The 12,184-nt window shown below is 42.6% G+C and overlaps 1 protein-coding gene across 3 annotated transcripts in view; it reads left to right on the top strand.

The window, feature by feature from the left end:
* The first annotated feature begins 2,471 nt into the window (after positions 1-2,471).
* Positions 2,472-12,184, top strand: part of LOC135347007 (dynein axonemal heavy chain 12-like) — a 34,254-nt gene continuing 24,541 nt past the window's right edge. The window contains exons 1-6 of one of the 3 annotated variants that reach the window (XM_064544819.1): positions 2,690-3,005; positions 8,737-8,868; positions 8,917-9,082; positions 9,138-9,253; positions 9,615-9,790; positions 10,090-10,224. In XM_064544819.1, the coding sequence (XP_064400889.1) occupies positions 8,821-8,868; positions 8,917-9,082; positions 9,138-9,253; positions 9,615-9,790; positions 10,090-10,224 (641 nt within the window). In that variant the 5' untranslated portion in view covers positions 2,690-3,005; positions 8,737-8,820. The other 2 variants (XM_064544817.1, XM_064544818.1) reach the window with 2 other exon arrangements.

Genomic DNA, 12,184 nt, shown 5'->3' with positions numbered 1-12,184 from the left:
AAGGCGCCCCCTGAACCACCCACTACCCCTAAACGATCCTCCAATCGTCTCTCTGTACCCCCGGATCCTGCTGCTAATAAGAGGTAGCGAGGGTCAAAGGACAGAGGTCATGAGGCGGCAGATAAAGGGGAGGACCATAATACCATTGACTATCGAACAGCCACCCCCCAAGAAGTGTTAGAGTGAGTAAATAGTATAAATTAATGTGCAGGTATGTACTACATGTACATGTCCCCCGTTTAATCAATTGGTTAGTGGACTCGTTCAGTCGCCATAACTTGAATTCCGTGGATCCAATTTTATGATTTTCCGAAAGCTTAGAAAAAGACCTTTCAAATGGTACCAGATATTTGGGAGATGACAGATTTAGCACGATACCATGTAATAATAGCCCATGGTTCAAAGTTGAATTATGGCCACATCTAAATATTGGATTGAAATACATCATTTGAAAGGTCACTTTCTAAGCTTTCAGAAAATCATCAAATTTTTGATATTGGGGTCACGGTACTAAAGTTATGGCTGCTGAAAGATGTTCAACTACTGCAACATGTCCGTGCTTGAATTATAACTAGGTACCTATACACACACTATGACTGCACCCACCCCCCCCCCACACACACACACACACACACACTATGACTGCGCCCCCCCCCACACACACACCACACACCACACACACACACACACACACTATGACTGCGCCCCCCTTCACACACACACACCCTCCCACCACATCTGCTGGTATATCCAAGCTAGTCCCAGCCCATTCTCCACTTCAAATCCTCACCATAATTTGTATGTGAGTTTCCATACCACCAAGAGCAGATAAGAGCATCTACCATTGATACCACCTTATAGCGGGGAATTGTCGAGGGTCTAATTTTATCTCGCAGATTAGCCAGAAAATATTAGCCCTAAAAATTACCATACAAGTTCTAGAAGCCATCATTGCTCAGGATGTTGTTAGAATAGCAACATTCTATGGTGATTTTGTGTAATGATAAGGATTTTAGGACACCCCACACACACACCCACACACACACACACACACACACACACACACACACACACTACTATCTTGACTAATGCCTTGTGCTAATTTCTAAGAACCAAAATTAGAGGTTAATTGTGCTTGCCACCTATAGAAGAACCACATAGACCCATCCCCATTATCAGATACTACCACCACAAAACCTGGCCCAGACAATACAGGCCTGTTCCTAGGCCTTATAAATAGTCCTAATTGTGCTGAGCTGGCACACCCTTTTACATTGAAGTCATTGTAAAATCAATGCATTTTTGCAGCCTCTGCATTCTGCAATGCATGCGCTATTATTCTAAATAAAGGAAGTTTGTGAAATATTGAACTAAGAGCTACACATGTATGTACTGTTACGTATGTTCAGACATTCATTAATTAATGGATCCCCCCACACACACACACACACCCACACACACCCACACACACACCCACACACACACACACACCCACACCCCCCCCACACACACACACACACACACACACACCACACACACACACACACACACACACACACACACACACACACCCCCACACACACACACACACACACACACCCACATCCCCCCCCCCCACACACACACACAGGATAATATTCTGCCAACAGTGCACTTCACAAAGCACCCAGCTGCCCTCCTCAAAGAAGTTAGTCAGAGTCTGTGACAGCTGCTTCCTGGACTTGAACTGAACATAATTTACACACTTTGTTTTTGTATAATTATACCTCATTCATTGTGTTGTCCTCAAGTGATCATTTGATACAATTATTGACTGTGGTCTACAATTTTGAACATTAATTATTACTATTTGTCTGTTGTTCTATTGGTGCTATAAATTGTCATTGTCATAAGTTCTTGAGAGACAATTAATTAGTGGGAGGGGGCGGGGCTGGTGTTTTATTCATTTCCCTTCTTAGGCTAAAGGGAAATGAATAAAACACCAGCCCCTCCCCCTCAGCTCCCTCCCTACTTTTGAGTTTTGCTGATGGTGCCACGTGGATCAGAAACTAAAGAGATTCAAAGCAAGAATGAATACAATACTGAGTGCAGGCTTAAAGAGTCTATCTTCCTGTAAGTGATGCTTGTGAGCAGCACTATTACAGTATTTATTGTTCTCCAACATAATTATAACAAATTGTTGTCCCTTGTTTCAGGTGTGTTGTCAGATGATGCTGTGTGGTGAGTAGCTCTATCACAAGTCAGTGGAGGACCAGGAGAGGAGCATCCTAGAGAATGCTGTAGGTTCATACCGTAAGATCTCGATTTAAAGCGACACTTTTTAATAATTACGAAGCCAGAGGTCGCATCTTTTGGAGGTTGAAAAATTATATTGAAGCCCTGGTGTCGCATATTTAGAGGGTCGCATCTAATTGGAGGTAACTTTACAGAGTCTACTTGCCTCGAACAAATGCAATATACTGAGTGCAGGCTTAAAGAGTCTATCTTCCTGTAAGTGATGCTTGTGAGCAGCACTATTACAGTATTTATTGTTCTCCAACATAATTATAACAAATTGTTGTCCCTTGTTTCAGGTGTGTTGTCAGATGAGGCTGTGTGGTGAGTAGCTCTATCACAAGTCAGTGGACGACCAGGAGAGGAGCATCCTAGAGAGGAAGAGGAAGATACAGCACGCCATTACGGGTGAGGGGGTGTGGCTACACTGACTACCCTTGAAATAAAGACACCTCTTATAATCAGGCATTATAATCAGGGGAAGTCCCAACTCAATAGAAGCACATGAAATTAGCAGACACACTACAATAAACAGTTCACTTTCCATAGTTAAAGTGTCCGTATTATTATAATTTCCACTATAGCGTGTTTGCAGTTATCCGTGTATTCTCCCCATGCAGTGTGTGCAGATGATCAGACCATCTCCCCAGATGTGGACGAGTGTGAGGTGGAGTCGTTGTGCTCTAGTGGTACCTACTGTGAGAATACTGCCGGGTCACATGACTGTAAAGGTAGGCACATGATCCACTAACTTTGAGTGTGCTCATAACTTGGATAGGATTGTGTATTTTCACAATTAACAGTTTTCTATCTGCTGGTGTGTTTAGATCAGTGATCACTGTACTGTTGTAGATGTTGGAAACTATTGTAATTGCATTGCTTGTGTCTTTGAACGGCCATAATTTGTCCAATTTCAACTGTGTAATGATTTTCTGGTAACCGTATATGCTCGATCAGAGGCCGCTCTTGTATAAAGGCCGCACTCAAATAGTAGCCTCCCTTGCTAGCAAAATGAAACATTTAGTAGCCGCTCTCAAATAGTAGCCTCAGTGAACTTTGACTCTAGCATTTCTGCATGTGGCAGCCAAAAACAATTATTACTAGCAGCTAGCTAGCTACATGTACGTAGCTACAAGTAGCAGCTTGTTAGTGCTTCACAAAGACTTTCTCATGGCAGAGTTCAAGTTTATAAACAACAATTTAATGACAAACTAAATATTTTGGAGCTAATAAACGCCGCTCTTGAACAGTACGTGTCCTCTCTTGAATTGTAGCCTCCTCTTCCAGCAAAATGAAACATTTAGTAGCCGCGGCTCCTGATCAAGCATAATATGGTAAATAGAGTTTTCTGTAGCTCTCTTTATATCCTATCAAATGAAGCGAAAAGTTAATTATCAACCCCCTCCCCTCAGCAGGGGTTAAGTACCTGTGCGGAAGGCGCCCCCTGAACCACCCACTACCCCTAAACGATCCTCCAATCGTCCCCCTGTACCCCCAGATCCTGCTGCTAAGAAGAGGTCGCAAGGGTCAAAGGACAGAGGTCATGAGGCGGCAGATAAAGGGGAGGACCATAATACCATTGACTATCGAACAGCCACCCACCAAGAAGTGTTAGAGTGAGTGAATAGTATAAATTAATGTGCAGGTATGTACTACATGTACATGTCCCCCGTTTAATCAATTGGTTAGTGGACTCGTTCAGTCGCCATAACTTGAATTCCGTGGACCTTTCAAATGGTACCAGATATTTGGGAGATGACAATTTTAGCACAATACCATGTAATAATAGCCCAGGGTTCAAAGTCAAATTATGGCCATACCTAAATATTGGATTGAAATACATCATTTGGTAACTTTCTAAGCTTTCAGAAAATCATCAAATTTTTGAAATTGGGGTCACGGTACTAAAGTTATGGCTGCTGAAAGATGTTCAACTACTGTAACATGTCCGTGCTTGAATTATAACTAGGTACCTATACACACACTATGACTGCACCCCCCCCCCACACACACACACTATGACTGCACCCCCCCACACACACACACACTATGACTGCACCCCCCCCCACACACACACTCACACACACACACTATGACTGCACCCCCCCCCCCCAACACACACACACACTATGACTGCACCCCCCCCCCCCACACACACACTCACACGCACACCCTCGCACACACACACCCTCCCCCCCACACACACACCCTCCCACCACACACACGCACACACCCTCCCACCACACACACACACACACACACACACACCCACCCTCCCACCACACACCCCCCCACACACACACAGGAAGCAGATGACGTCAGTAGCTCAGCGTATGAATGCTAATGGAGAGGCTCGTAAACGTGGTGGTGGTATGACCCGAACCTTCTCCCCCCTCACTCCTATCATACAGCGCCTCTACAGCAAGTCAGATGAGGTGAGAGACACTGTACATGTGTGTAGCTTGTGTGCAATACAGTAGAGTTACGTACGCACTGTATCATACCTGTTTGGTAGTGGCCATGCACCGGGCAGAGGTTTTGGGGCCCATTAACCTGGCTGTATTATAGAGGGACACATGCTAGAGGGTTTTGGCTAACACAGGTCCAAACACAGGCCTATTAACCTGGCTGTATTAGCGGTGCATGTACTTGTAGGGTATAGACAGGTTTCAATGTAGCCAACAGTATAGACTTTAGTAGCTACCTACATTGTTTGATTTCTGTGCCCAGGCTGATAGCAAGAGTGAGAGGTCCTCCAGGAGCCAGAGACACACAGAGTGAGTTATCCCTACACTTTACTGGGAGACCACTCGGCCATTGCATACACTTGCTAGTGTCACTGTGTATTACCAATCGTGTGTGTACACTGTAGCAGTCACTTTAGTTGCAGCATTATTTCTGTTCTTTATAAATTACCCCCCACCCACACATATGCCCACACACTGTAGAGACGCTAGGAGATCGGCTCCGAAAGTCAAGTTCTCTAAAACTATTACAGAGTTTCCAGACTACAGTCGCTATGCTAACCCAACAGAGATCAAATCAGTATCAAGCCCAGGTCAAAGTCCGTCCCATAATCACCATGGCAAGTTGGATGGGGACTCGCTGAGGGTCAAAGGTGAAAGCTCGGAACACATCAGAAAAAAATTAATTCATAGCACAAACTGTTCATTATTTTTATTGCTTATACTCAAGATTTGTATGTTACTAATGATAGTGTCATTTGCCATATGCACAGTGTGTAATGTAGGCCCTGATAAATTATGCTCGGAATAATTTTAGCATAATAGCATCAATGTCCATTTTTGGTAAAGATCATTACATTAAGTTTTGCATAACGACATTTTCATGGCTTGAAGGATTATCACCAATATTATGAGAATCATGATTATATTAATTATATCGTGTACATGTGTCAGTTAGCTTTGCATGTGTGCTGTGTTTATGTATACGTCTTAATTTTGTCTATAATTATTATGTCGCATTTTTGGATTTTTAATAATAGGCACATTTTTCCATCCGAGAATTAATAGAATAATGGGTAAAAATAATGTTATCAGGGCCTAGTGTGAGACTCTTCAATACCTAATAATTTAAAGTTGGAAGTAAAGTTCATAGCATTCCTATAACAGTGTACCTGCAAGACCAGCCCCACCCCTTTTAGGAGTGATATATAATGGGCACAATTAATATGGACCCCACCACTTCAGACCTATATCACTCACACTGCAGACCTATACATAATTATTGAATCATTAATTTAATTAGCTTTATGTATAGCTACTCTACTACGATTATAGTTAATTCTGAGACAAAGCATATAATTATGACAATACAACTTGATAATTATAATGGAAAATTAAAAATTCTCCACCACTGTTTCTTTCCCAGTAATTATAACAATGTTACTCTTTAGCTTCTTTCGATTTATTTCAGCTAATCGAACATGATAGAAATAAACACCGGAGAAGATGAGGACGATAATAAGCGTGGTTAGGGTAAACCCCAGTCTAACTCCACTGTTGGCCGTCCGGTTGCATGTGGTTGTGCTGATGGTCGCATTAGCAACAATGGTGTCACAACTGAACGCACAATCGAGAGGCTGGAAATTATCGGCCAGTAAATAAAAGGGAAGGCAAATAGTGACAATAAGAATCATGCCGATAGTCACCAATTGATTGAATGACTTGTCGATGTATTCTTTGTTGCTCTTTAAATTCGTGTCCAAAGCATAGAAATAATCGATTAACTCGCTAGCAACTCCCAGTAGAACACAAACGGACAGGAAAACTGAACTTGCAGCAACTTCAGTGCTGCTGCAGAAATCAGTGGATTGTGTCATCCCAACAATAGCCAAGTAGATGGTGTTGATCTTGATAAACATCGTGATCAAACCAAGCGCAGTGTACCAATCAGGCGATCTTGTTTTCTTCACATTTTGTTGTTTTCTCTTCAGCAACTTTTAATAACAACTTTTTCAGAACTGACGGAACTATCTGAATAATGATTAGAGACATCCCCAAAGAGAAAGCAGCTGCTATTTGATTATCGAGGACGCATTGAGAGTCACAACCTAACTCAATTCTCCAGTTGTTGATAATACTGGTGATATTGTTGCCATAGAAAAAGAAAAGCACTCCCATAATTTCAAGGAGAGATGTAATAAAACTGACTGGATTTTTTCTTGCTATGCAGAGATAGACATAATGGCCAATCGTTAACGGGCCAAATAATATAATGATACAGATAACAAAGACAATAATGGCAGCTCGGGCACTTGCTACTCGATCACCCTTGGAGAGTGTGATGGTCTCTTGCAGGATGGTGTTGAGCATGTCCACCACTAGGAGTGAGATAAAGACAACCTTGCTCTGAGCTATCGGACGCTTGCCCTACATACATGGGGAGGGAGAGCTGTAACTTAAGAAGACTATAATTATGCAGTAGTTTATAGGAGGTCATGCTCATATGCACATCCACTTTATAGCTTATATATAGATCTATGCAGCAGCCTGTAATTATATGCACTCACTAGCATTGCTAATGTCTGGACTTAGACTGCATAGATTTAGAGCTGATCAGTTCTTTGCTTTTGCCTGGTGACAGTGACCTACAAATGTTGTTGATAGACTGGCGGCGACAGCCCCTCGTGTACCGCGAGGGACTGGCAAACTGTCTATCAGTCACTCGTCTCAGCTGCAACGAGCATTGCAGCCTATCAGATTGCTCAACGTCATATTAGCCCTGTAATTGTAACCGCACTTACACTTCAGGGGATTCAGTGCATTCCATAGTAGCTGAATCTCATAGCAAAATTTAACCACATTATCTATAACGATATTCATGTTTAGTAGTGTCATACGATCTATTACACTTCCGCTGAGACGAGTGACTGATAGGCAGTTTGCCAGTCGCTCGCGCTACACGCTCGGGCGGCTGTCACCGCCAGTCTATGTTGTTGAAAGGAGAAAGGATGGTGTGGGTGCACAGCCGCAAGAAATACGGAATGCATAATGCAGTTTGGGGAATTCCCTTACTTTAGAAAACAAACAACGCCTTTCTTTGTTGAACAAAGCCCAAGTACAAGTTATTAAAAATTAAAAGGTGCTGATGCCTCGGTTGAGATGTCCAAGCTACATAACATAAAGTTTTATACACATGATAAACAATTTAATTTTGCTGCATGCAAAAACTCAAGGAGTGGGTAATAAATGTCCATCATTGTTGTTTCAAGTGTGCATTAGCAGAGCCTTTGAGTTCTGCTTTGATGGTGCCACGAGGATCAGAAACAAAAGAGAAAAGCAAGAATGACTGAGTGCAGGCTTAAGGAGCCTATCTTCCTGTAAGTGATGCTTGTGAGCAGCACTATTACAGTATTTATTGTTCTCCAACATAATTATAACAAATTGTTGTCCCTTGTTTCAGGTGTGTTGTCAGATGAGGCTGTGTGGTGAGTAGCTCTATCACAAGTCAGTGGAGGACCAGGAGAGGAGCATCCTAGAGAATGCTGTAGGCTCATACCATAAGATCTCGATTTAAAGCGACACTTTTTAATAATTACGAAGCCAGAGGTCGCATCTTTTGGAGGTTGAAAAATTATATTGAAGCCCTGGTGTCGCATATTTAGAGGGTCGCATCTAATTGGAGGTAACTTTACAGAGTCTATTTGCCTCGATTTCAGGCCGCTTAAAAACACTGATTTTCCAGTGGGCTACAATCGAGGCTAGGGAGTGGCTACATTTAGAATGCGACATTAAAAAATAATTATCAATGTAGCTGTCGCTACTTTTAGAGGTCAGAAAATTGCTGAAGCTCCTGGGTGTCGCATATTTGGAGGGTCACCTTAAATCAAGGTCTTACGGTAGTATAATTTTATTATCTATATAAAAAAAATTATAATTATTATGGCCGTTCAACAATTCCCTATAATTACTCTGTACATTTTGTCCATCTTGAGAGCAGTGAAAACTCATCTAAAGACATTTGTATTTGAGGGCACTACTCTGAACCTGCGGCCATCGTGCTTTGTCTGCATCACCATGAACCATGAACCCAGGTTATGCTGGCTGCTCTGAACTACCAGACAATCTAAAGGTAACTATCGGTACTTTCTATTTAGCATTTAAATTTTTTTCTCTGTAGGTGTTGTTTCGTACAGTGGCCATGATGGTGCCAGACTATGCCATGATTGGAGAGATCTCTCTCTACTCTTATGGTTTTGTGGATGCTCGTAATCTGGCCGTCAAGATTGTCATGACCTATGGACTGTGTTCAGAGCAACTCTCCAGCCAACTCCATTCTGACTATGGTGGGTACAACCCACTGTACTGTATACTCGACCTACTCACTATTGTACACTGTAGGCATGCGTGCAGTCCAGTCAGTGTTGGTGGCAGCCGGTCATCTGAAACTGAAGTACCCTAACGAACATGAAGACGTGTTACTGCTCAGATCCATCATGGACGTCACCCTACCCAAGGTATGGTACTATAAGCTAGGAGAGGCCTACCGTATTACTAGAATATTTTGCCGGTAAAAATCTTTGCGATCTAACTATTCCCCCACCAAATTTTGGATTTAAACAAATCATAGCTTTCAGAAAATCCCCCAAAATTTGAAATTGCAACTAAAGTTATGACCGTTTAAAGAGCCCCAGTATCACTTGTACTTTCTAAGGTCATGTTGTAGTGGAATTTAAAGTGTTTTAACAACCTCCCTCCTATATACAATACCATTGCTATTCATCTACCGTAGTAACCCCCCCTACACACACACACACACACACACACACACACACACACACACACACACACACACACATACACACACACACACACCAGGCAAGACATGTACTAGCTGACACACTCACACTAATCAATGAGAGGGGACAGATGGAAGAGAACAAGACAGGCTATAGAGTCATCAACCCCAAGGCTGTCACTAAGGGTCAACTGTTTGGTCAGTTTGACCCTGTGTCACACGAGTTGACTGATGGTGTGGTAGCCAACACATTCAAGTGAGCCTAAGCCTGTGCATATATAGTTGCGCTCCATTGTAACAAAAGCACAAGGCTATAGCTTTTCAGCTGTCTTAGGTAGCCTGTAATTTTTGTTCTACTTTCAAATCTAATTGCTAGCTCTGAGAACAACCTTTCCAATGGTGTGCTTACATGTAGATGTAAGTTTTGTGATTAGTAGAAATCCGACAATTTTAGCAAAAGCAAAGTATATAATAGCCTTGCGCTTTTTACAGTCATTTTGATAGCTACGTACGTATCATTGCGTGGTTGATCAGTGCTTATATCTGTGTGTGTAGGGAGTTTGCACCTGCACAAAATGATGACCGTAAGTGGGTGGTGTTTGATGGTCCTATAGACACTCTGTGGATGGAGTCCATGAACACTGTACTGGATAACAACAAGAATACAAAAATTATGAGATTGGACGAATGGTACGCAAGTTATTGTCGCTCAAATAGTTGTTATCCAACCTTGGTCATTATCCAAACTGCATGGTTCTGTTTGATAGCTAACTTTGAGTGCTCATAACTTGAATTATGCATTTTCACGATTAAAAGATTCATTTTGTATCCCTTTGAAATAGCTATATGGTATTGATGAGTGTGTGCTGATTGGTAGCAATGTGTTGTTGTTAGTTTGTTTGTTTGTGTATTGTTGTAGCACACGCTAATTGTGCGTATTGTCCGACTAGCTGTTCATGCGTGTGTGTATACCTAGTTATAGGTTGCTATTAATGTGCCCACACTGGTCGGTGGTGGTGGTTGGTACTAACCACTGGCCTCTACATTTTAGGGGAGATTTAGAAATAAAAATAGCCATTATACTTTTCGAAATAATTATTTGCTAACTTAGACTATCCATAACTTATTCTATTTGTCACATGATATTCATATGGTATACGTGCTCGTCACATGACAGGCCAAGTGCCTTGAGTGGCTTCTCAAGACGGTGAAGAAGAGGAACGAACAGTCGGAAGTGACATAGATACTGCTGCTTACCCCCGCCCACTTTTCCGCACAGGGAGGACACCTCGACTGTCTACAGGTGAGTGAGCGGATGTATGAGTGGGAGGGTGGATGTGTGCTGTTAGTGTAATAAGTGCTTGCTCAAGTCTGAAACGTGTGTATCGCATAGCTACTGTAGCAACGATAACTGCAATCGTGTTTTAGGTTCTAAGTCTAGCTGTATCACTCCCCTACCCACACACACCCACACCGCTCACACCACACACACACACACACACACCCACACGGACAGGGAGAACCAGAAGCCGGTGGATTGGGCCGATGCTATGGGTCAGAATATCTGTGTCCGCTATCTCATGATGTACAAGACTTTTTGGGCACTCTCCGGAGAACTGACACACATGGCCGAGCAGCTCGCTATGTAAGTGGAGGGCCTTTAATTAGGGATTGTGTAGTGTGTGTGTATGGTGGTGTGTGTGCAAGTCTGTATGAGAGTGTGTCACTGGGAAAATTGCTACTGCTAGTGTCTACCGTATAGCCGGTAATTTTCGGGGGGTTAAATATTCGTGGTTGAGCAATATTCAGTCTCAAATAGTGGCCTCAGTGAACTTTGACTCTAGCATTTCTGCACGTGTCAGCCAAAAACAATTATTACCAGCAGCTAGCTACATGTACGTAGCTACAAGTAGCAGCTTGTTAGTGCTTCTTATTATTCTTGTGCTAATTATCAACCCCTTCCCCCCAGCAGGGGTCAAGTACCTGTGTGGAAGGCGCCCCCTGAACCACCCACTACCCCTAAACGATCCTCCAATCGTCCCCCTGTACCCCCAGATCCTGCTGAAGAGATCGCGAGGGTCAAAGGACAGAGGTCATGAGGCGGCAGATAAAGGGGAGGACCATAATATCATTGACTATCGAACAGCCACCCCCCAAGAAGTGTTAGAGTGAGTGAATAGTATAAATTAATGTGCAGGTATGTACTACATGTACATGTCCCTCGTTTAATCAATTGGTTAGTGGACTCGTTCAGTCACCATAACTTGAATTTCGTGGATCCAATTTTATGATTTTCCGAAAGCTTAGAAAAAGACCTTTCAAATGGTACCAGATATTTGGGTGATGACAATTTTAGCACAATACCATGTAATAATAGCCCAGGGTTCAAAGTTGAATTATTAATTAGGCCACATCGATTGAAATACATCATTTGAATGGTATCTTTCTAAGCTTCATCAAATTTTTGAAATTGGGGTCATGCCATGGTAAATGGGGTCACGGTACTAAAGTTATGGCTGCTGAAAGATGTTCAACTACTGCAACATGTCCGTGCTTGAATTATAACTAGGTACCTATACACACACACACACACACACACTACGACTGCACCCCCCCCCCCCCCACACACACACACACACACACACACACA

The sequence above is a fragment of the Halichondria panicea genome, chromosome 13 (genome assembly GCF_963675165.1).
Source record: "Halichondria panicea chromosome 13, odHalPani1.1, whole genome shotgun sequence".
In the NCBI taxonomy this organism is placed as follows: Eukaryota; Metazoa; Porifera; class Demospongiae; order Suberitida; family Halichondriidae; genus Halichondria; species Halichondria panicea.
Note: the sequence above shows the minus strand (reverse complement) of the source record. Positions and strands in the feature narration are given on the sequence as shown.